Below are 25,461 nucleotides of genomic sequence, written 5' to 3'. Positions count from 1 at the left end.
ATTCTGAATGATGATGTTTCAGGTGACTTCCTCTCTGCATCAGTTGTATCGCCTCCATTCTGATCTCATTAAAAATGGCTGTAACAGCAGATACTCTGCAGAAACCAAGGATTACACTCAGTGGCAGTCAAATCTATTCAGTGTGCCACAGCTGACCTTCACAACAGATAGGCACTTGTCTCATGTTTAGGTGGGTTTGGTGGTCAAGGCAGAATCCCTACTGATGTTTGACCTTTTGAGTCAATTATAAACATATCTGTGTGTGTGTGTGTGTGTGTGTGTGTGTGTGTGTGTGTGTGTGTGTGTGTGTGTGTGTGTGTGTGTGTGTGCAGTGGATAACAATACCTCGAGCATCTCGCTGAGTCTTACATCTGTTCTTTGCTGTGAGGGTAAGAATGCCAAGAGGAAGAAATGAATACAGCGTCAGTCAGTAACAGGACACAATGTGAAGTGATAAGCAGCTCAGCAGTCATTACATGCTCTCCTGCTGTGACCACGGCACTGAAATCTTTTAATGATCATGGTTAGAGCCAACAATCAAAGCACATTATTACAACAGAGCATGTTTGATTAACTGTAATCTTAATTTTAAATCATGTTCTATACGCAGGCTACATAGATCCATGTCTCCACAGTGGCATGATTGGTTTGTTTAGCACTGTGTGGCAGCTCACTGCTTATTAGAAATGGCCAAGTTGTACACAAGTAATCCAACAGATTCCCAGCACAACTGTCGGAGTTCTCATTAATTCAAACTGACATCTCGCTGGATGGTGCGAGGGGCATGGCACTCATGCTGGCAGGTACTAATTTGGTCCTGAAAGTGAACTAAATCGGAATGACAATCCATGTAGGGGTCCAGCAAGGACCCGGTACAAAAACATGCAATTACTTGGGAGAAGGGAGAATCTTTGATGGAAGGTCAGAGGCGGGACTTCAATTGTGGACCAGATGGAGCGTGCTCAGGGTGGTAAGGCTGCAAGCGTCCCTGCTGGACCCTACACAGATTTTACCTGTGTACATTTCAGCTGTTGGTAGCTTTTCTGGTCTTTTTAGGGGGAATCATGAGACAGCTCCTGACTGGACTCCATCCAGAGGGCTGAACCAACATCTCTGATCTGATTTTTCAAACTGTGTGACTAATTTCTACTTTTAAGACTAAGCATACGTGAACTGATCATAATTAAAACAAACAGATGAATCCACTTCCATTATCTTTGCTCACACTCAGCCATAGACCCCGAAAAGGTACAATCGTCTTCTAATCAATGGGCTGATGAGCCTACAACACAATGACCTGAGGGCTGGAGAGAGGTTGTTAAAGGGCCACACTCGGCCCAGGGACGCCTGCTGCATGGGGAATGTTTTACATTATATCTTGATCCAGTCTAGGAGAGAAATACTGTGTATTGTGGGTAAAACTTCACCAGCGTCTTGATGGTCCTCAGCGATTTAAGCAGGCCTGTCAGCAGTTGTCGTCTCCTCTGATTGGCCAATAGACCGAGGCTGGCTTCTGTGAATCCCTCCTTTGCCACGCTCAGTTGCCTTCACACAAGACACAGGCGCAGTAAAGAGACAACACAACATCAGTAACGTACTATATGTGGTCCTGGATGTTTCTGACTTCAGTAATTATTGAAATTAATGAAGAAGTGGCAGCACTAGGAGCCTGTTTATTCCAAACTAATCACCAGGACAAATAATCTTGCTTTTGATATTCCAGCACTAAGAGAGAGTTACTGCAGAATCATGTATGGCAGCATAGTTCTGACTTTATTTCAAGGTCAAACAAGACAGAATGATTATTGTAATACTAGTCATTTGTGACCATATTAACAGGCTGAGAATATATGAAGGGAAGGAATGTTATCATATCTCAAGTTATGAGAAGAGCACTTAGTATGCAGATGAAATTTGAATGGGCTATTTCAGGAGCTCCTTCAGCCAGTGAAATGACAGCGTGCAGCAGAACACCATTACCTCCTTGCATTCGTGCAAATGACGGCTGCCAGCTGCAGGTTAGTCTGTAACGCTGTCACTCGCTCCAGTTCCTGTGAATAAGAAGCATGTTGAGATGACAGTATATAGAAAGCATCTACAGACACTGGAGCACTTCATCCAAGGAATTATCAACCATGCTGGGAAACATCCCTGAGACCTTATTCTAGAATGTTTAGGGCTTTTCTGACACAAAGATGTTGTTAGACTGGATCATTTATGCTGCTGCCTGAAATAATGTCATTTATCAAGCCAATCACTTCCCCCATTAAGCACTGTGCTGACTTGAACAGCACACACACACACACACACACACACACACACACACACACACACACACACACAGTGTATGTGGTGCTCATCAGTAAGAAGTGTCCTGCTGTGAGCCTTTTATGAAGACAGATCTTATAGATTATGCTATTTTGGCTTGAATCCTCCGTGCCGATGTGAGAGGCAGTTCAAGATACACAGATTTCAGAATATACAGAACATGACAGAAGCCCGTTCTTTCTTCAGAGCTTTGATATTTAGACAGGGATCAATGAGCACCCTGCTGTGAGGGATCAGTTATTAGGCCACCTCAACGACTTCTGTGAGCACAAACACTCCCCGAGCCAAAGTTCACCTCCTTTATATTTTCGACTTTTCTCTCTTTCACTCTTTGTTTTTGATTTTCTGGATCTGCCAGATGTCATGCCTGAGGTGGGAGATGCTTGTTCTTTGATCTGATGTTTTTTAACGTTGAATCTTCCGCTGCAAAAGAGGTCCAGTGTTCACAAAAATGCCCTCGTAGCACTGTCAAATGACCTCTCACCAGCAGAATATAGTCTGGAGAAATCAATTTTCAATGGTAATAAAAAAACAACAACACTATCAAAGTGGCACTTCAGCTGTGGTTACATGATCAATGAGGCTATTCAAACTAATCTGCCCTCATGATCTTGAGTGCTGAAGAAGCCCTTGAGAAGTCCTTCAAACAGTTTGCAAGAGTCGATTCAGGTTTTCTGCGAAGGGACGTGCACCATGCGACTGATCCGCTTTTCTGCTCAGGGCCTGGGAAAGAATGTTCCTGTTAATGTTAACACTTTATTGGCAGAGTGATCAATATTCTGCTTACAGCTTCAGTTCATTTATCTTTGATTTTATCATTAATCATTCACTTTCAATTTTGTTTTAGTACAAAGATATGAGATTATTATAAATGTTTCCTCCATCTCTTGACAAGAAAGCAAATAACGGACTCTCCCAAAATGAAAGGAGCCGATGTTTATAATATTCATTAGCACTGGTCAGAACAGTGTCCTAACATATGAAAGCGTCACGATGGCCTTGCTACATTAAAATGTGTCCTCAGAAAAAACACCCTCTCACTCTAAGCAGCAGGAACTGGATCACACTGGACCGACTCACCAGGTCCTGCTGAAGAATCATTTAGCGTCCAGCAGATTGATTCACATAGTGGGAGAACACAGCAGCAACTGTAACTCTGCTGTGTTCAGTCTGAGTAAAAGAACTAATGCACCAAAGCCAGACTCTTCAAAATGTTCACAGTGAAGAGGATCGAGCTGTACCGGCACATACAAATCTCCTGATTTCACCTATACTGTGAAAGTGAAATCGCGAAGGAAAGTCATAAAATGAATTAAAGACTAAACAGGTGCAGAATATCAGGACTTAGTTAGTATTAGTCTTCACGTGGCAAACAGGGGGAGCAGCTTTTATTTCCTCTGTCCAACAAAGACGGATCTTTTGCTTCACAAGTTGAACACACACACCGGCTGGCTCACACTCTTTACCCCTCGAAAAGACGAACATCATCGACACACAGGCAGAACTGCACACAGCAGAGGTACAGATCCACACACACCCACTTACACTCTTGACAGAAAAGGACAAAAACCAGCTTAAAATACACTCGTTCAGCTTCAAACTGATTTTCTACATCTCTCTCTCTCTCACACACACACACACACACACACACACACACACACACACACACACACACACACACACACACACACACACACACACACACACACACACACACACACACACACACACACACACACACACACACACACACACAGGTGGTCAGTGCTCAGTATGTAGCCCGAGGCTCCAATTTGTTGTTCTCCCACTGCTCGGAGCATCTATCCTGCCTGTGAGCCACAGTTAACCTGACAGACTGAGGGCTCGATCAGCTTAGCAGGATTTACTGGAGGGAGGTTAGAAAGCTGCTATGCATGGTGGAGATAACAAAAAAAAAAAAAAAACAATAACTGGAATAAGTTCAAATACAGAGCGTCTGAATTCCTCCATATATGCAGATCTACAGTGTACACACAGAAAGGTAAGCCCACACAAGCCCACTGCACTCTCCACAGCGACTCCTACAACGTCCACACAAACAGGCTCTGTTGTGGGAAGTGAAGGTCGAGGAGGAGAAGACGTTTAGTTGGAGGGGAGATTTTATTCCAAGCTGCTTTATTCATATATTCATAAGAGGTCCTTCATGTGACCCTGAGCACATTGACTATGCACCAGCTCCACGTTCCCGTCCTGCCTACACACTGTAATGATGCTCCTGATTCGGCCCAGCCCAGTCGCCTCTTTTGTAGGAGTGAATGAAAAACAAAGTTGAGTGAATATTTACACTCCAGTGAAGAGATTCACAGCGAAGACATGCCGGCTCTTTTTTTTCTTCGCCCATAATAACAACCATGCTTCCCCTCAATCTCTAGCTTCCCCGATGAAACCACCTGGAGACTCTCGTGTAATTGGCAGGTAGGAACACAAAAGGCAGCACAGATTACCAGGCTCGTGCAAAGGAGCCGACTGGGGAACACAAACAAAGGCACGAGCAGTAGCTGTGATGAATAAGTGTTTCCAGTGGAAAATAATTGAATACCAGTCCCAGACCATTCCTGTACGTTGGTGCTGAGTGACCCATTCAGGGCTACCTGCTGCAAATTCATTACCACTCAAACTCCCACAAGGCAATCCTTCTTCCCTGACAAGTAAGGGCTGTGCAGCTGGCCACTCAATTTCTAAACTGGCAGTTACTCAGTTATTTTAAATGGTCACACTACCTTACCCACTGACTGATCCAGCGATTTAACTGGGTCGCACTTTGAACTAATGGAAAATATGTCACATCTGTCAACAGATTCAAATTTAGAGGTAGACAAATAAAGTAAAATATAATAACATGAGCAGATGTAAATCAATCAATGATGAATCCTCCACACGATAAAACGCGATCACACTTTTGACCCTTTCTAAAGCGGAGGCCACGTGTCAGCCGAGGGCAGCCACAGTGATCAGATACAGCTCCCAGCAGACGAGAGGTTAGTCACTACGCTGCTATGAATCACACCAAACGCTTAGCGGGCCGTCCTTTCAAGCTCGGAGCCATGAGTGTACGTGTCTGCACAATTTATGTGTTCACCGATGTGTTATACACAGCACGCGAGCACTCGGGGAGAAGTGGCGTTTGCCCCGAGGCTGTGTTTGTGCAGCAGGATGTGTTTCTGCGTACGTGTTTGATGCAGCAACACTCAGTGGAGATAACGAAAGTGGGGGAGAAAAGAACTGAGAGGAAAACCGATGAAACGCAGGAACACAGCAGTCAACACAGAACAGAGACAAGAGCCACAAAGATGTTCCCATCTCTCAACCGCCTCTCACGGTCGACGGGAGTCGTATTTACTGGGCTGTACGTGATGAACGAATGTGCGAATGAAGACAGAAGTAGGGAAGAGCATTTCCAATATGTGAGTACTCGCATTAAATTTTATTAAAAAATAGAGATACTGCCTCTTGGTTGTGTGTCTGACTCATAATATGAGGCACTGTCAAAGATCACAGTGACTTCTGACCACCATTTCTAACCAGTTCATCCTCGAGTCTGAGTGGACATTTATCCTGAGACATCATGTTCACAACAGTGGCAGAGATGGACGGGCACACACGGACAGACAACCCAAAAACATCTGGACGGCCATCACCGACGGGGAGGCATACAAATCTGATGAAGAACAGCCACATCCCAAAATATAAACTTTTAATACAGAACCGGATCATTTACATTCATATTGACTATATAATGTGAACGTTTTTTTTCTCAAGCACCTCGTTCGTCACTGGTATCAGTTTCTTCAGGTCTCAAAGTCTTTCAGAATACGAGGAAACGATGCAGTCAAACTCTGCCCTCCTGCTCACAGTAACATTAATGCAGCAGATGTAGAAACTGAAGAGCCCTCTGAACCCCACGGGGCATCTGTGGACCCAGTGCATGTGGGCTGGGAGGGGTCAGTCAAAGTGCCCTGAAATTCCCAGCAATGCCTACTAATAAGCCCTGCTGTCATTTTGACTCTGCAGAGTCACACGGAGGGTCACGGAATAATGATCAATTTACTATTCATAGACCGACCTTCAGATGGTTTAACAGTGATGGTAATCTTACTGCAATTTCACTTCACAGCAAATTTGCTAAAGCTGTCAGTCATCTTCTGATGATGAAGCTCCACTGACGAAACACAACCGTGACATCCTCTTCTGTGACTTCAGAGGTGAATCTGATGGGACGGTGACGTTTGCTCCCTAAATAAAGTATGTCGAGAGAGACTTCCGGCCAAAATGTGCTTTTATCTTGAAACCCACTGGATGCAGCCAGCGACCACATAACCACACACACACATGTTCACAGTGGTTATCTGAGCTGCTGCTGCACCAGCATCTGCAGAATTAGACTAACTCACAAGCGCTGATATCCAAGATGCTTTCTATGTTGTAGTGTGTTCAGCCAACTGCTCCACACTCACAGTTAGGATGTGAAGGGTCGTGAGTGTTGCTCAGGCAGAAGGTGCATGTTAAAACAAAGTGAGATGAATGGGACCTCAGTACTGTCGAATGTGTAGAATCAGTTAAGAGAGTCATTCTGACTCATTACTATGGTGAATGGGATCTGTTGTAATCTCCAGTCGCTCCTGGATCTGATCAGAAACAGACTGAATGTCTTCTGGCTCGATATGAAGACATCGTCACTGATGTTGGTTCATTTCAGGTCTCTGCAGCATCACCAGGATGGGATTTCAAAGAAGGGATTTCAGGGACTGATGTTCTGAATGAAAACCAGATTATTGCCTCCCTTTCCTTATCCATGGATGGAGTCAAAATTCCCATTGCCATGGATACAGAAATTCCATTTTATCACGCTGCCTCCAATCATAAGAGAAATCATGCCGAGAAAAAAGAAAAAAAAGCACCAAATATGATTCACATGTTTCGGTGCTAAATCTTAGCAGCTGAAATGTTTCCTGGCCGGGCCGCGGCGACACGGACACAGATGTTTCATGTGGTGGAGAGGCGACACTGGAAGCTTACCTTCACATAGGAGGGCTGTTTCTCCAGAATGAGATCTGCAACCTTTTTAGAAACCTACAGAGAAGGAGAGGGAGAGAGAGAGAGAGAGAGAGAGAGAGAGAGAGAGAGAGAGAGAGAGAGAGAGAGAGAGAGAGAGAGAGAGAGAGAGAGAGAGAGAGAGAGAGAGAGAGAGAGAGAGAGATTGTTTTTTATAAAAGAGTGAAACGACACTTTGATGTTCTTCCTAAATGTCACAGCACAGTTTGGGCAGCGTCATCTTTCTATCTCGGATGGAGCAAGAATAACAATCACTGATGTCTGCGTCTGAAGTGCAGTTTGTAAAAGCCTCTCTCAGTTTCATCCATGTCTGTTTCAGCAGCTTCACGCTGAAGCTTCTGTTCTCTCTTTTAATATTCCTTGTCCCTTTTATCAGTTTGACTCACAGCTGAGGTAAAATTGTAATTTTCAAAAGAGTATGTCCTGATGGCATGAAGCACCGTCAGCATGATCATGAGATCAGAATGACCCCCGGCTCTGAGCGCTGTCCGCTGCTGCTGCTGCGACTGGAGAGAGAAGCAGCTGAAGAACACTGAGGGTTAATGGAAACTGAAGGAATCGTAGCCACGCTGAAGGACAACACAATCAAGGTTGGACAGGGTTGAGGTTGACTCCTACTCATGAGTCTCATTCAGTACCTAAAACACATTTTCCAGGAGGTCTGTGAGGACTGTAAGCTGTGTGGAGGACTGCTTTGTTTTTTTTTAACATAAACGTCATTTTTCCTGAACACAGTTGAGCTGACAATCACTTTCCAGTTTACCTCCTATGGAGACATCTGTGTTATTTTTGCCATAATGATTTTAACACTCACAGACATATGAGGAGTTCTCCAGTGATCAGGACTGGAATTTATTTGGGTGGGAAATTGTGAGAGACAGATGAAGACAAATGAATGGCAGAATTTAAGTGAAACTTTTAGCAAGGATTCTCTATTTTTAAAACAGTAAGAAGGCTCAACACAACATGAAACTTTGCTGGTAGTATCACCAGAGTCTCTACACATGAACACCAGCACTGAGAACATCGTTTGTGTAAAAGCCTTGGCTGCATTTTGGTGAGAGTTTCACTTTAAGGCAGCATAAACTATCATGGATCTATACAGAGTCAGAGGCGCATTCGTTCCTATGACAGCAGCTCAGCAGTGCATGAAGCCAAAGAGTTGGTATGGAATCACCCAGGTCTTCTACATCGCTTACACACTTACACAATCAGGCAGCTTTGCTAGACTTAGCGAAAGTCACTGGTCCAAAGGGATCAAATTCTGAAGTGAAAAGATTATTTCAAAGATTGTGGCGCTCAGAAACATTTCCTACCGTCCTGCAGATGCTTCTCTCGTTCCCCTTTAGCTTCAGAGAAAAAAGCAACACTTTTCTCATGATGCTGTTGCTTCAGTCTGTCTGCACTGTCATCTGTTCTAGTTTTTTGTAGGTGCTCATCTTTTTCCTGGTTCTACTAATTCTGACACGCCAACATCATCATCGTTGTTGTTTTAAACTTGTTTCTGGATTTAAGGTTGTCAACTTTACCTGGTCAGGCACCACAGATGAAAACCAGCCTGGCATATTTACAGTGATATTAATGTGATGGTCCATGTGAGTCAAGCTCCAAAATGGCTGGAGCTCCAACTGTCATTAGACTCTACCTTCCTGGTAAAGAACACATCTTTCAACCTCAACGCCTCCAGTTTGTAATGGACACTTTCTGTCATGAATTAACATAAACATGAAATTAACCCTGATGACATCATGTGACATCATCATTTTCTTATTTTGCCCCTTTAAAACTGGATTCCCGGTGTGAGAGGAAGAGCTATTTCATAAAAAATATACAGACTCTTGTTATTGCTAATTTCTAGAACTCAAGGGTTTTATGACTTGGAACAAACAACTAGTAATTTAAACTTTAAAGACAAGAGTCTTCTCCATTTCATTTACTGTTTAATGCACAGCAACACATAGAAACAAGTAGAGTTGTTGAAGTATCCGTGTTTATTCAGAACAGTGAGGAGGAGTTCATGTCTGCTAGTATGCAGCAGACCAGGCTCGGGGCGGGGATGACATTTCAACATGTGTTAAGTATGCACGGTGGCAGACTGGAGACCTGCACAGATGGCAAACGCAGCTCGGCTGAAACTGCTAAGATTCAAATGTATGAGTTAGATGGCTACAGAGAAAACATATGCAGTGTTTGGAAGGAGGACAGCAAATTAGAAACCACTCACAACGATGCTGCAAAATTAGTCCATAATGCCACCTATTGGCAACTCGCTGGCTGTAACACAGAACATTTAGAAGGAGTGAAAGATTCAAAACACAGAGGGGAAACCCAGCAGCGAGAAGCTAAACCCTCCTACTGGAGCCAAAAGGCCAAAGTCATTAGCTCTCAGCTCGCCCTCACATAAAAACGTTGGGGCTGATTGTGCAGTAGCTGGGTTGTAAAAGCAGCGCAGTGCGTGTCATACTTAGCAGAGTAACTGTTTTGAAAAATGCAACAGAGAGTCATCAGCTCAGACACACAGTAAGACAGTAAGACGAGTTCTTTCTCAGGGATGGTAACGTGCCATGAGGGGGATAAACGTGGGGAAAATTAGGAGTCACGAGAGAAGACAGACGCCAACATCAGCTCACAGACATCAGCTATCTGATTTAAAACAGATACGAGCATCGATCACAGATACTGAACATGTCGGGACGGCTTATCAAACACTCGCTCCTCAGCAAGAAGGCTGTACACTACAGATATACTGTATATATGGTCTGATTATAAATGTGTATGAGTAGGAGCATGTTTGCGACTTCTGGCAAGTGTTCACTGAGACGTACGAGGCAATTAAAGCTAAATTAACTAGCACTAATTAGGGCTGGTAGCAGCAGAGCAGCCAAGTAATAGTGAAGGTCAGTGTTCCTGATAAAAGAGCTCAGAGGCGAGACAGTAAACTCAACAGCGAGTGTGTTACTGCGACTGCACTTGAAACAAGCGGTCTTGTTTGTGATGCAGAAAAAAAGTCAAGAGACAACAGAATGAACATTTACTCTAAAGGCTCAGCCTCTCTCGTGTCGACCTGACGTGTTGCGTTTTGAAGCCGTGTGCGTTTGTCAGGCAGCGCTGTGATCTCCACTGGAACATTTCCACTCACTCACACTCTACTGGAAGCTTCCTCTGCACAGCAGGACGACGTTTCAGCCTGATTTAAACACAGGGAGAATTTCAGCAGCCAGGGAGGCAAAGGTTGCGTAAGCTTTACTAACTTTATATAAAAAAAGAGCCGAGGGAGAGAATTCATTACTGCTGCAGGAGGGGTAGCCATCTCTAGCTTTCAAGTTTCATTAAATATTGAATATGTTCATCCACATTATTATCGCTGCCTCCCACGACATCTCAGCAGCCAGCGTTCCTGTAAAGAAAGTCACTTTGCAGTAGACAAGTTTTTGGAACTAAAAGGCCAAATGTTGTGATACTGATCTTCTGTTGTCCCTACAAAGACATCAAGCACCAAGCATGCATGCAGAAAGTACCGCTGGTGAGAGCAGTCCAGGTTTTGGAAGAGATGAGAGCTTAGATGACAAACTTTGTCATTTTGTCCAAATTAATAAAAGCATCTTTACATTGTGTGTGCATTAGAATCAAGGCAACAACAACAACAGGTAGATGAGCTGTCCCAGGTGCAGGTCAGAGGTGCTGATTAAGCTTGGATACTGTGGCGGAGACATGAGGCAGATGGTCTCTCCTCTTATATCAGAGAACATCTGTTCTATTCTAAAGCAAATGACTGAGGCGACGGGAAGAAAGGGAAGTGGAGGGTTATTCATGTCAACATGTGTCGGCACAGCAGGAGTGAAGACGGAGTGGAAGGAGCACACAAGCTACAGTGCTGGACCTTTTCTCGCTGTTCTGTCATGCACACACACCCCCCGCCAGTACACACATACCTGCTGTACATCGACCTGCTTTACAGCTTTACTAACGGCATCACAAACTGAGTGTGTGAGACCTTCTACATCTTCTGCTGGGAGGAAAACAGACGCACCGCAGCCGCATGGTGAGAAACTGGATGCATCTATTATCATTTCTTCAGAGGGCTCTGCTCTATTTCACACACTGACGACTGTGTGTGTTTGTGTGTGTGTGTGTGTGTGTGTGTGTGTGTGTGTGTGTGTGTGTGTGTGTGTGTGTGTGTGTCCAGTATGAATGCACACTTATAAATGACCTGTACAGACGGTTGTTCCATCAGTGCAGCAGGAATCTGGCATTAGTCATACTGCACACATGTGGTCTCACAATAAAATATCTGATTTTTAAAAATGTGTGAATTGTCAAATTAATTCCGACTTAACATCTACACCTACTGTAAAAATTCAGTAGCCCTTGAGACTCTGCTAGCGTATTTTAAATGTACTGGTATCTCATTTGTGCTGCCAAAGAAAACATTGATTTTGACCAGAGAGGAAGCTGTAGAACTCTGCATATTGATCCAAATCAAAGCATGAAATCAATCACACAGGCTCCCTGTTAAGGAAACACTGCTTTACTAAAATACTTCTTTTCTTTAATAATACATTGACAGAACTTGTAGTAACATTTAGAATAAGTATCTCTTTTCTGTAAAAACATTATTATGATTGTAAATTAATCATTTTTAAATGTCGAGTCCTATATCACTGTTTTGTTTATCTCTGTGTAAGAATTCTGACAGTTGGTTCCAGCTTCTAACAAGGTTTGTGAGCCGATCCTGTAGCAGCGCTGGCAGAACCTGGTATCTGTGTGTCGGTCCTGACAGACGCCAGTTTGTAGATGAGAATATAAAAAAGGTCGTGCCTGGACACTGTACTGCCCCAACCTTAGCTAACTAGTGTTAGTAGTAACGTTAATGCAAGCTAGCATTAGCAATGTCAACATTATTAGCTTGAACATAACATGAACAGCAACACAAACATTCAGTGGCTGAATTAACAATAATACGTTTAAACATATTAACTGTGAAATAAAATAAGGTTGTTGTTCATTAATGAGACAGGGGTAACAGTGCCACAGTGACAGATCTGCAGTGCAGTGCAGATCTGAGCTCACATCACGTTAGAGACAGGATGATGATTGGCAGACAGAAGGCCAGCTTTAAATAAAATGTATGTAAACAAATCAAACATGGTTCTGTCAATATCACAGCACATGTTCCGAAGCCTCTGGGCACTGAGGCAGACACACAGACGGACGGTTGCTTTGTGGACGCACGATTGCAGGTTTGCACTGATGATCTTCCTGAGAAACGTAGCTGTGGATGTTCTGGTCTACAACACACTGGACCAATTATCAGCTATTCTAATGAGCCAGAGAGAGATATGTGTGAGCGAACCTTTGTGTACTAACAGGCTTTAATAACTTGTAGGTCTCACTGTGCTAGAGGCCACAAAGTCCTCTCAAATAAACAGACAGCTCAGTCGGCAACCTGCCACAAACGTCGGCAGAAGGGATGTGTGGCAGGTGTGAAAAGATAAACTGTGGAGGGAGTAGATGTAGCAAAGCACAAAGAAAAACAGAAGTAGAGCTGAGGAATGGACGGAGACAAACCGCTGCACGAAACTACAGAAGCTTGTCAGGAGAAAGTGTGAGATATCAGCGGTGGACCGGGGGGATTGAGGGATCAGGAAAGAGCCGCTTTCTCTCCCTGCGTGTTTCTAAAAATACAATCTGTTGACAGACCAGCTCTCCAGCCTGAAGCTGTGGGTACCTGACTAACCTCAGAACGACGGCCTTGCTGTAGCAGGAGTCTGATATCAGGGTTCAGGCGCAAACTATGGCCAAGGGGTGCAGGTCAGAGCCAGTCATCTCCCATATCTCCATCTCCAAAGTTATACTGGAGGAGAAATGTGGTCCGCACATCGCAACATTCAAACACATTCAACACTTCATACGAAATCTAATAAATATGGAACTACGTAGGCTTTCTGTTGCCACCAAGAAGCTTCCAGCACATCAGAATTAGAGCAGTTTTATGTATTATTGTAAAATATGACAAGCTGTGGCTCAGGAGGCTCAGTGGATTTGCACTGGCGACATTTTTCATTCTCTACAACGAGCAACTAAGAGCATCATTTTCTAGCTGGACTTGATGAAGACACCATCAAAATCTTCAAATAGGCTGTGAAAAAAACAGCTTTGACGTCTTTACACTGGTGACCATGGAGAAATTTCTCCCTGGGCACACTCAACACGCTGCTGCTGACTGAGCTCAGACATCACCTGCATCACCTGGAAGGCAGACAGGATTGCTGAGGGTCGCCGAGCAAATTGTGATGCTTCAACGAAATAACGGAAGCAAAGCAGACATTCAGAGCTCTTATCTTAATGAAAACAGGCTTTTAAGTATTATTTTCCAGATATATTAGTGTTTCATACTGTCTGTCTGCAGTGTGTTTTCAATGCACTTTTTATTACTTTCATTTTCCGTAGAAGCCACTAAATGGTCCTTGAAGTTTTCAAGCATAAGAATTAACTTTGAGGTTCAGTTTTTAACAGTATAAAGTTTTTAAAGGAATCCATCAATGTCAAACTGGAACGATCGTCTTTGAACAGAGGAGGTGCACCACGACATCACTTATCACCCACCTACGATGCAGCCCTGAGGCCATGTCCATCTTTTCTCCTCCCTCTTCCTCGACATCGTTTCAAGAATCTCTGCATCCAAACGGATCCATTGTAAATGACTCAACACGCTGTAGTTCATATTCCAGCCTATAGGTGGCACTTGAAATTGAAATCTGATAGGCTCAATATCTTCTGCAGCACCAACACAAGCATGTAGTCCGCCATTTTTGCTGTTGTTGTTATGAGACGTAGCAGTGTTAGAGGTGGAGGGGCGGGGCCATGGCATCATCGATACCCAAAGTATGCCGATTCGCTGTCCACACGAGAACGCAAGGGCAGTGTTTTCAAATTTCCCCACCCTGAGAACAGGTTTAAAAAAGGTGCGTGTAAAGGATCCATGTGGACGATCGTCCAAAACGATGCAGAACACGTGTGTTTACACACAGAAGCATTTCCGTGTGGACGGGCCCTGAAACTCAGAGCTCACGCATGACCTTAACGACTGTCAGGACACTTAACATGCTGACTTGTTTGTGTCCATGTACAACTACTCTACGTGCCTTTAACTGCCCCCCGGGGACAAATAACGTTTTTCTAATTGAATTGAACAGAATTCCCACACACAGTTTAAAAGCCTGCAACTCCTCCACCCAGTCAGAAATGAAGAAGACTGAAACAGCTACTTCACCCAAGCTAATGATACAAGATTATCAAATCAATTAAGATGTTTATCATGAGGATGTAAAATATCATCACACGTCATCAGCACCAGTATTACTGAGGTCAGGACTGAACTTAATGACTCAAATAATGTCTCTTGATTTTTACATCCATGTAAAACACACATCGACTTACTGCTGCCTGCTGTCTCTTCAGCTTGTCTCTGTACTCCTCCAGCTCCTGCAGGTTCAGCTCAGGTGGGAGTTTCTACAATCACACACACAAAAACACACACACACACACACACACACACACACACACACACACAGAAACACACAGCCTTATTGGTTGTTTACAATAAATCATACATCAGACGTTTGCAGACACATCCACAAAGACATAGTAAAGGTCAGTGCTGAGTGTGTCAGGCAGGAAAATAACCAAACCAGAACCAGACTGTGTGCTCAGGGCCACAGCAGAGTTCATTAATCCTGAGAGAGCTAATCTTCACTCCTGAGCATCTTAATTTTACAAAGATGTCTCACCAGGTATTCCAAAGCGCTTAAGCTGGTTTAACTGGTGTGACTGAAGATAGCTGCAGCTCTTCCTCCACTCAAAGAAGCGAAAAGACTTTGCTGAATAAATACACTTTGCCAGATCATAAGTCAGATTAGTCAAGAAGGTGGGGGACGTTATTTAGCAAACAGCAAACAAACTCTGCGAGGGAAAGAAGATATTACAAATCCATGGCCCAAAGGATGATAGGTAATTACTTTCCCCTTGACTGAGAGTCTCATTTCAGATGGTGTAGCAATACCAAGATAAATCTAATGAGATTTCACACCCTCTCTCTGTTGAGCGGATGCAATCCATCAATCGGGACGTCAGCGGCACGCATGCTGCTCAGCAGAAGTGTACGAGACAGCAGCTCAGGTGAGAGAGAGCTTTAAGTCCGCCAGTCAGACGCGGCTCCACGCGTAGGACGCCACATTAGTCCATTTTAAAAATGCTTAATTACTGAAATGTGGTGGGTGTGTTTAAATAATTATTTTTACAGAGAGGAGCGTGGGAACTCATTCAGCCAAAACTGCATTCATACAGAGAGAATCTGACCTCCAGCTCGTGCTGCACCATGTCGAAGGAGTCGGTGGAGAAGTAAACCTCCTCGATGCTGTCGATGATCTCCTGCTCCGCCTGCGGGTCGATGGGCTGTTCCCTCAGCTCCCGCAACTCCTCCTGAGAGACACAGACAGCGACCGAGAAGAGGGAGAGCATTAAAAGATGTCCTTGAAGTAAGCACTTCAGAAAGTTCCAGACACACTGGGACACAAACAGAAAAGGTCCAAAACACAGAATTACATCATTTCAGAATGAAATCAACAAACAAAATCTGTTTTATAAATGTCAAGGAGGACACATTAAAACTGAGGAAGACAGAAAAAAAGCTAATACAGGAGAAAAAAAGAGGAAAGACGCCAGGGACGGAACAATAAAGGCAGAGATAGGATTAGAGGAACAGGAGGTGCAGAGAGTTTAAGGAAAGGGTAAGGGTGAAGGACACAGTGAAGACAGACAAGAATACAAATGAGGTCGTGAACAAGCGGCAAGCGAAAGAGGAGGTGTGCAGCGGGAAAACACAGAGGGAAGAGAGAACGTTTATGGTAGAATCTGGGAGAAGATTGCAGCGTGTTTCATTGGACGGACGTCAGGCAGCCCTGAGAGGAAAAGACCACAAGAAAGGAACGACCCAAGAAATGAAAAGGAGATTCCCTTCAGAGGAACATCAGAGCATTATTGATTAACATGCGCTGCATCCGTCCAGGCTTTCTGCTGGAACGAGTCTTTCTGATGAAGGGTGTTTAACCCAGAGTCCTAATGAGCCCAGATATCGTCAACGCTCAGTAACTGAGCGGTCGGATGACTCTGTTAGCAGTCTCAAAGCTAAACCATACGAAGGAGACTGCAGATGTGTCCGTAATCTCTGTTTATTACTATTTACATTGAGAGTAATCATGTGGTGTGGAAGAATGTACAGAAACGCTCCATGCAACATTTGTCACACCAGCGTGTTCATGTATTTTATAGAGTTTATAGAATATTTTAAATACTACTAATGTGGTAGAATTCTACATATAATCAAATATAGATATATATGTAAGTAAGATAGCCATCACATGGCCATGTCCATATGATTGTCCCTGGTGACAAATTAAAACCTCATGAACTCAAGAAAGTCAACAGAACATCTTCCCAGCATGCCGAGGGACTCATCAAAGAGCACAATACGACGTCCAGTGTATAGAAAACGCTTCATGCTAAATGGCCTCACCTTTAATTCCTGAGAGGAAATCCTTTATCTAAAGCGATCGCTGAGGCCAACAACTTCTCTGTGAGGAATCAATACATTCAGGCATTAGCACTAAAAATAGACAGCAGGCTTGGGAACGAGTCGAACCACAATAGATGTGGAATTAGTGACCATATATAATCCCTATATGCACCCACACCCTATTAGTAAGATGTATATACTCCTCTATTAAAGGTCTGCACACATCGCCTCATACAGACTTCACGGGAGAGCAGACGCTGATGAAGAAAACCTTGTTACACACCTGCCTAACCACCAATATTTCCCCCTCCTATCAGCCAGAAGCGTGCAGCAGAGTGTGTCATCCACCCATGTAACTGAATCTGCTGCTGTGGGTGAGAGTGTGTCACATCAGGCACCATTCACAGTCAAATACAGCCCCGTTTAATTCAATTACACAAAAAGAATCACTTTTATAAACCATATACAAATTGAAACGAGGCAAATAAAGAATCCAAATGTGCACACGGGTCCTTCTGGCGAGTGTTTGAATCAGGTGAAGAAGTGAGCAGGAGCCTTGTGGGGGAGCGTGTGGGCGAGTGCGTGACTTTGCAAAGGAGGGGAGGAGGTAGGAGATCACGCTCTGCCATCACAAGGGTGGGTGGGAAAATCAGCTCAAATGAGAGGGAAAGCGAAGAGGGGAGGGAGGGAGGAGGGAGGAGGGAGGCTGGATGACTCACTGATAGCAAAAGTTAGAGCAGAAAGAAGAAGACAATGATATGGTCTCTCCAGTCCGGTGTGAGCGATTCACCTCCCCTGTGTCTTTCTCTCTCCCCTCCATTTTCCTCAGTCTCCCACCTGCAGCGCTGTGAAAAACCTCTGAACGCCTCTAAGTGAACACTTGAATGGAGAGGCTACCTGGGGTTAAATAATCCCTTCCTCTCCCGTCGCTGTGTGGGCACACAGCTCAGCAGACGCCCCCACGTGCTGATCCAACATCAGCCGCTGTGATGCTTTGATCAGATTCCACTTTGCAGGACGACGGACACACAAAGCAAACTATAATTAATCAAATTCTCGCCCTTGTTGCGGAAATTAGAAATCTATTTGCGTCCGATGTGCGCTTTGGACGTTAAACAAGCCTTATCAAAAAAAATAATCAAAGTGGATATTTCTCTGTGGTGATGATTGAATTGAAAATCAGGCGCAGAACAAAAGAGTGCTCGACAACATGGAGGCCCTCGATGCAAGGAGAGACGGGATAAACAACAGGAGCTTCGTGGAAACCCTGCGAGACGCTAGGAGAGGGAGACGGCTGAGAGGACAGACAATTATTTCCGCTATGGAATCATTCATCAGATGAACAAATCAAAACCCTCTCACTGTAATCAGTGTTGAATATTTATGTGAGCCTAACTGGGTGTGTGGCCTCATGTGCTCCTAAACAAGGGTTTAACACAGTTGTCTTGTGGGACATTAGGACATAATCACAATCTCAGGCTGCGACGCTGCTGTCAGCTGCTGGGTTAACAGCTAATAATACTACTGAAGCTTTTTCACTTGGAAGTATGTGATTATTTTTGTCCTCCACGGTCATTCTGCTCTGAATATCAATGAGCCGACAGCGAGCGCTCTCTGTATCTGTGTTGTCGTGCAGTTGTTTTATGATGCGAGTGCGTTATCGAGCTCTTGGAAGATTAATTAGACAAAAGCTTATCTGTGATGGGTCACCTCAGGCCACAGCACCTCTGAACTGACAAGATGAGCTGTGTTCCCCCTCCAGATAGCCTGCGTGAGCCAGTGGCAGGTTATCAAACATGCCATCTTCAGAAAATACATATTGCACAGGAGGCACTCGGCCTGTCACAGTCGTCCTGAGACTTTAAAAGAAGTGATGCAAGACCGAGCAGGTGAAGCACTCAGCCTGAATGAACGAACAGCTTTTAAAGAGCAGAGTTCTCAGTCAGAAGACAGAAACGGGTCTACAGTAAACTGAGGGTGACCCCTGCTGGTGGAACATGGTGACTGCATGTATTACTGGACCTGATGAACTCAAGGTGACTTCTACACATCTACAATATGCTAGAAACTAGAAATTCAATTTACAGCGAAGTCAAAAAGAAAAGCAATACATCTTCACACATTAGAGGCTGCAACAAGCAAATGATTCACCACAGACAGTAACAAGAAATTACATATATTCAATTATATTATTGGCTACTTAATGGTACCAGTGAATTACAGCCAAATAAAACAGACAAAAACACAAAGAAATATTGCTTTCATCGACCCGGACAAGCACAGAGGGGGTGGAGGAGGAGAAGGAGGAGGAGGAGGAGCAGGAGGAGCAGGAGGGGGGTGAGGAGGAGGAGAAGGAGGGGGAGGAGGAGCAGGAGGGGGGTGAGGAGGAGGAGAAGGAGGGGGAGGAGGAGCAGGAGGAGAAGGAGGGGGAGGAGGAGCAGGAGGAGGAGGAGGAGGAAGAGGAAGAGGAAGAGGAGGAGCAAGAGGAGGAGGAGGAAGAGGAAGAGAAGGAGGAGACTACTGGATTAATTAAGTGACTGCTCTGCTTGTATCTGTGAAACAATCAGGTCTGTTTCATTACCACAGCTTGAAAATATGGGCAGGATATCCTCACTGCAAGTCAATCCTGGAGTTGATATCAATATGTTGAATTTAAAGATCTGATGATTGATCACAGCTTTACCACACAATGCCAGGCTGTAACTGATGTGGTTAAGAGACATATCGAACCACAACACCTGCTGAGAAAATCGTTAAAGTGCCGAGGAGCTGAGAACAGAGAGGACTGAAGAGGAGAGGTGTGTCTGTTCTGAGCATGAACCCACAAAGCACTTTAAACCACGTCAGCACCTCGGAGATCAACACGAGCATCAAAGTGAGCTAAAATACCTCAGAGCCATTCGGAGGAATTCGAACAGAGAATACACTTCTCAAGAATCTGCTGGGATTGTGATTTATTTAAAGGTCGGGGTGCACATTGGCTTTTGTTAGACACGTGGATTGATAACACTTTCAATCTATTTCTATCAATTCCCCACAGGTTTCACTGCCTCAGTTTCATCATCATCTCTGAGACTGTGTCACTGATTAAAGTCACACTTTTATCAAATCTAGCTCTTTGACTCATCTCCAGATTTACATGTGCATTTGTAGAGGGCGTCAGGTGAACAGCAGCAGCAGGAGGAACACGGGGATTCAGATTTACTTAGAAAGAAAAGTTTCACCTGAGGCTGAACTGCCGAGTCTGACCTCTGCACGTACACATGACCAGCCCGACATCCGTGGAAGGAAACTGATCAAATGCTCCACTTCACCACAGAAACACGACATCACACAAACCGTATCACACGTTTGCAGTCATATGAAGTTCATTAGCTGCAGCAGTCACCCGACAGGAGTTTTAAAATGACTACTTCAATGAGACGGCAGCTCTATTACACTACGGACATGATGTGGAACAAAACAGCTTGATGTCAGTCACCACTTCCTGTTGCTGACTACAGTGAACCAAGGGAGGTGTCTCTGGTGATGTCACATGTAGAGCAGAAAAAAGGCTCACACATTAATCAATAAAGCCATGATCAGTCCACTGATGAGTCATGTACTGATGGGCGATCAATCACTGAATGATAATTCAAGACAAAACAGCAGAAATAAACTGATTCCACCCTCCTTTGTCTAATATGATGCTAAACTGAATATTCACAAGTTATTGACAGTTTGCATAGAAAGACATTTTGTCCCCTTGAGCTCCGAGTGATTGTGATAACTTACAGTCCAAAGAATCAATTCAGATCAGTTGTCAGAGAAACTTTGTCAGATGAATTCATAATGAAACAAAATCATTAGTTGCGGTCCAAGTCGAAAAACCTTCACATAACTAAAGATTTTCTGAGCAAATCAGTAATTTTCCTTCTTTTTCTAGAAGGATTTTGACAAAAACACAGCAGAGATCTCCAACACACAGTTTGACTGTTAATGGAAGCTGTGTGCTTTACTCAGCTGAACCGTGTTATGGACAATAATTAGATAAAGTACTTCGGCTTTAACTGTAGGACTGCAACTGACAATGATTTTCTTATTGATTAATATCTTGATAATTGTTCAGTTTATGTCAAATAAAGCACAGAAAAAAGCTTCTTCACAGCGTCCAGAGGCTCCGCAGTTCTGTGATGTTCAAACATGCACCCAGTGCACCGGAAATATAACAGCTCTTTTTGAGGTAATGGCCATTTTTTTTTCCTGTACTGTGATTTAGAAAACATGAAGAACGATGTGTATTTGCACCTAAATGCTGTTTAACAATTATTCTCATAATGTGTTGAGAAATTAAACAAAAATGTGTTATTAGGCACCTAAATGATGTAACTTAGACGCACCACCGCAGCCAGTGTAAAGATGCGTGACATTGGGAGAAAGATTTTTTTTTGTCAGACAATCCGTCCAAGAAGCGAAAGAACCATTAAAAATCTAATTAAAGAGAGCAGAGCAGCCCATCCTGACATCTGGGATACTTAGAGCAGCAAGTATCTGGCTTGATAACTTTGATAAATGAACTCAATGAAGACGTGTTTTCAGGGTGACAGTTTGGTCTATTACAGTCACTGCTCCTGGTCAGAAAGTTAGATTGTGGTCTCCAGGTCTCTTATATTTCATCTGGAGGAAAAGCTTTGCACCAGAGCAGCATTCAAACACTGCTTTGTGACACGTTTTACCTTTAACAATAATTGCAGTTCTTTGTGATTTGGATATTGCACTTAGTCATAATGCGATTTAGATCATCTTGCCACTAATTGAGCAGCCCGACTGTGAATGTGAACAAAAAAAAAAGTCAAGTGTTTTAAATAAAAGCAGAATATAAATGCAGCCGTCCCACTCACTAAATTCTCCTCTGCTCTTACAGGCTCAGTAGCATATGGTTATGTATTCCCTGCTTATCACTCAAACTCCATCAAACCTTCAGGTCATGTCCAGATAATGTCTTGACGGCATCATTTGTCAATCACCCCCCTCATCAGTCCCGCCCCCCCACAGTGAGCCAGATGTTGCTGTCAGTTCCTGCATGATGATAAATGATGTGAGTCACAGCTGTAAACACAGCGATGGTTCATCCAGTCAGCATCAGATGAAGTCACAATAACACACATGTAGTCAAGCACATTGGTCTCACTGTCCTCCACAGAGCAGCGTGTTAAGTGGTGCAGCGTCGTGGCATATTGAGAGGATTATTCAGAAAGGACCGGAGGTTTCGGTGCATATAAGGCCGGGCCGGAGCGGCTCTCATTTCATTTCCCTGAAAGCTGAAAGGCCCCGCAGCACGGTAAATAAAGACAGAGCATAATATCAGTAAATAATACAAATAATAAGCCCTGTGTTTTGGTTGAGCGCACACAGAGCAGGTGTTTGCAGTACACACAGGAAACACAATTCATGGCTGACTGTCAGCCGGCTGAGGTGCATCTGATCAACACGACCTGGACGGTGCTGCCTCACGTCACATCAGCTGAATGCAGCAGGTGTAATAAGATTTACAGCAGCTCCTGGGGATTCAGTTCCAGTCTGAACAAAGTCAAATACTTCAGGCCACGGTGTTTGATGTCTGCATTCATCCTGTGAAAAGAATCTTTCTAGAAACACTTCCTCTGCTTTCGTTCAGGCTCTAATTACACCCGGCTGCTTATCTGATCTGACCCGTGTCATCGGCCTGGTTTCTGCAATAACAGGTCTGACAACAGAAGTGTGAAAAGTAAAGTATTGAGAAAATATGTTACAATGATCTCAGATCATTAGATTATTAAATAAGATGTTTGTTGTCAATCATGAGTCCATGTTTGCATTTCAGTGTGACAATAACCAAAAGCACAAGTCATATCTGACAACATTATACTTGTTGTGTTAGAGCATTTCAAAAGAGACGGCCTGTGTTTATCAGACACGGCTCCATCTTTATCTTCTCTCACAACGACAGGACATGAAATAAACAGATCAAAAGATATTTTTCAAAATTCTGTCTGCTTTCGCAAACCCTCGGGGATGAGCTGACAGAAAGTCACTTCCTTTTAGTCTTATATTTTGTTTTTCAACCTGGGCACCAGCCACACCAGGAAGAGAATCCTCTCCCATGAAGGCCGAACAAGGGCGACAATCCCAACAACATCAGCCGTTAAAAGCCAAGTCGTCCGAGGAAGAGAAATTAAACGTCTGGTCGAATCGACCTGGCTGATATCACCAAGCACTGCCGAGAAATAGAGTTGGTCACCCTCCAAATTGTAGTCAGCTCCCTTAATGGAAGGTCATGACGACAAGGCAAAGTCAAAGCAAAGGTGGCAACTAGCAGCGCACTGAGGCTTAAGCAAGTAAGTGGCTTCACATGATGAAGTGCCACGCTGCGACTTCACCCGTCCGCTCCTGACAAATTGAACTTGTACAAGCAGATGATGATAAATGCTTCCTGTGATCGAGTTTGACGGATTGCATTTTCAAACGCTGCCATGCCAAAATGCTAAAACACTGAGAGAGCAGACGGAAACTCACACTGCTGGAGTAAAGAGAGACCCTTAAGTGAAATGAATGGGAGACTTCAGTTGTTATAATTTAGTCACTACAGCGTAGAACAGCCGGTTGGTGTGATTTAACTACAGTCATTTACAGGAAGAGGTTCAAAATGTAATACAGTGCAGACTGGGTCTGATTCAAACTGCCTTTAATCATTCAACCAGCACCACGACTGACAAACCTGTGACTCAATGTGACTGAACTTCACTTCTTCGAGTCTTATTCACGCCCCAAAACTTCACACACGAGAAGAGTACACACACACACACACGCACACAGGTGCAGACTTTGATGACTTTCCCTTTGTTGTAAGAGGAATAAATGAAAAGCTGTCACTCAAAGCTGTTACAGGAAGCATTCACCTCCTCAGACAGCAGCACCACAAGATAAAACTCAATGAAATTAAATGAACTGTAGTGAAGGTTAGCCGACCATCATCACAGAGAGGGTGATTCTGTGGAATATGTGACATCAGCCACAGTCACAGGTTACCTTGCTCGGGATCCTCAGGTTCTCCACTGGACTCAGGTCTGCCATGCTCTCCTGCGGGCTCTTCAGACCCTGTCAGAATAAGACTGAGCGTCAGACCCACAGCTCGCCTCAGCTCACAGTAAAAAGAAGAAGCGACGGGCAGATGTGTGAGAGCGATATGTTGTGTCGTGTCCATTGGTGGGTCTAACATTACTGCAGAGCACGCTGAGAACTTCCCTAACCGCCCAGTTCTCTCTGTGTGGTTTCTGTTGTTGTGCTGGTCTGGTGCTGAACTCTGACAGTCAGTACAGAGGTGAACCTGCCCTACACCTGTGTTACAGCTGTGTTACACCTGTACTACACCTGGACTACATCTGGACTACACCTGGACTGTCTGCCATTCGTTACTGTGATACAGTCTTATAAAAGCTGCCGTTACTCGGGCTGAATGTGTCCTTTAACGAGCCAACACGATGAGCTGTCAAATTAGCCAGTTAGCTTAGCAGGCTAGCTACCAGCAGCTGTCAGGGACACCGGCCCCGCAGCTCAGTCTCCGCCGGCCTGCCGTGCTCACCTGCCGGGCCATCAGAGACTTGATCTTCTGCATCCTGAGTCCGACTCGGGTCAGCAGACCGACGACTGGGCGAAGTTACAGTTGTGTTTGTTGTCAACGGTGCGCCTCCATCACTACGAGAAGGAAGCCATAGTTAACCGTCACGTGACTGGCACGGCGAGAACCGGAAGAGTGCAAAGCATCCTGGGAAATGCGGTTCTAATCAAAGGCTGGCGTGTTTGTTGTTGTGACAGGTGTAAAAACTGGAAATAATATGATTAGATTACATTTAAAAACATACAGTTTGTTTTGAATTAGAAAATATATTAATTTTGAAAAGCATTCACATTGTGTAACGTGTATTTCTGTCTCACACCACTAGATGGTGGTAATTCACCATCACATCACAGAGAGTAAAACCGGTTATTTTACCTCCCTGAGAACTGTTATTCTATTGTTCCAGATCACAGGTGTAACTAATCTGAAGATTTGCTGCTGTGACGTCAGGGTCCTGATATGGTGCACACTGGCCTGGCGTGCTGTCATGGCTTACACTTGAATAGAATGGATAATCAATATTATTAGCAACAAGTGTCCTGCTGTGAGAAAGGTCCATGATTACCGATAGTTATAGTAGAATTAACTTGACTTATTTCATTACAGAGCTGTACATAATTTGTGTTGAAAAGATTTGACCATCTTAGAAAACGTGATGCATTATTATAAGTTAAAGGTGGAAGGTGGAAGAATTTGTCATCTGTTGAACTCACACTTTAAACAAAAAGCTGCAACATGTCAGGAGAGTAGCTGACTGCTGCTAACTGTATTCTGTTTATGGTTGTAGCGCCTGTTAGCTTGATAGCTCAGTTAGCCATGCAGCTACCTGGAG

General features: G+C 44.0%; 1 protein-coding gene across 5 annotated transcripts in view; it reads right to left on the bottom strand.

The window, feature by feature from the left end:
• The window catches only part of vps50 (VPS50 EARP/GARPII complex subunit), a 98,951-nt gene extending 74,179 nt beyond the window's left edge, over positions 1–24,772 (bottom strand). For 3 of the 5 annotated variants that reach the window (XM_037092796.1, XM_037092795.1, XM_037092794.1), the window contains exons 1-8: positions 24,594–24,772; positions 24,041–24,109; positions 15,778–15,900; positions 14,860–14,931; positions 7,384–7,437; positions 1,981–2,051; positions 1,428–1,545; positions 346–381 (exon numbers count right to left, since the gene is read on the bottom strand). In XM_037092796.1, coding sequence (XP_036948691.1) covers positions 346–381; positions 1,428–1,545; positions 1,981–2,051; positions 7,384–7,437; positions 14,860–14,931; positions 15,778–15,900; positions 24,041–24,109; positions 24,594–24,626 — 576 coding nt within the window. In that variant the 5' untranslated portion in view covers positions 24,627–24,772. The remainder of the gene's footprint in view (positions 1–345; positions 382–1,427; positions 1,546–1,980; positions 2,052–7,383; positions 7,438–14,859; positions 14,932–15,777; positions 15,901–24,040; positions 24,110–24,593) is intronic. The other 2 variants (XM_037092797.1, XM_037092793.1) reach the window with 2 other exon arrangements.
• Positions 24,773–25,461: the final 689 nt, after the last annotated feature.

The sequence above is a fragment of the Acanthopagrus latus genome, chromosome 3, assembly GCF_904848185.1.
Source record: "Acanthopagrus latus isolate v.2019 chromosome 3, fAcaLat1.1, whole genome shotgun sequence".
Taxonomy (NCBI): domain Eukaryota; kingdom Metazoa; phylum Chordata; class Actinopteri; order Spariformes; family Sparidae; genus Acanthopagrus; species Acanthopagrus latus.
This window is presented reverse-complemented; position numbering and strand designations above follow the sequence as displayed.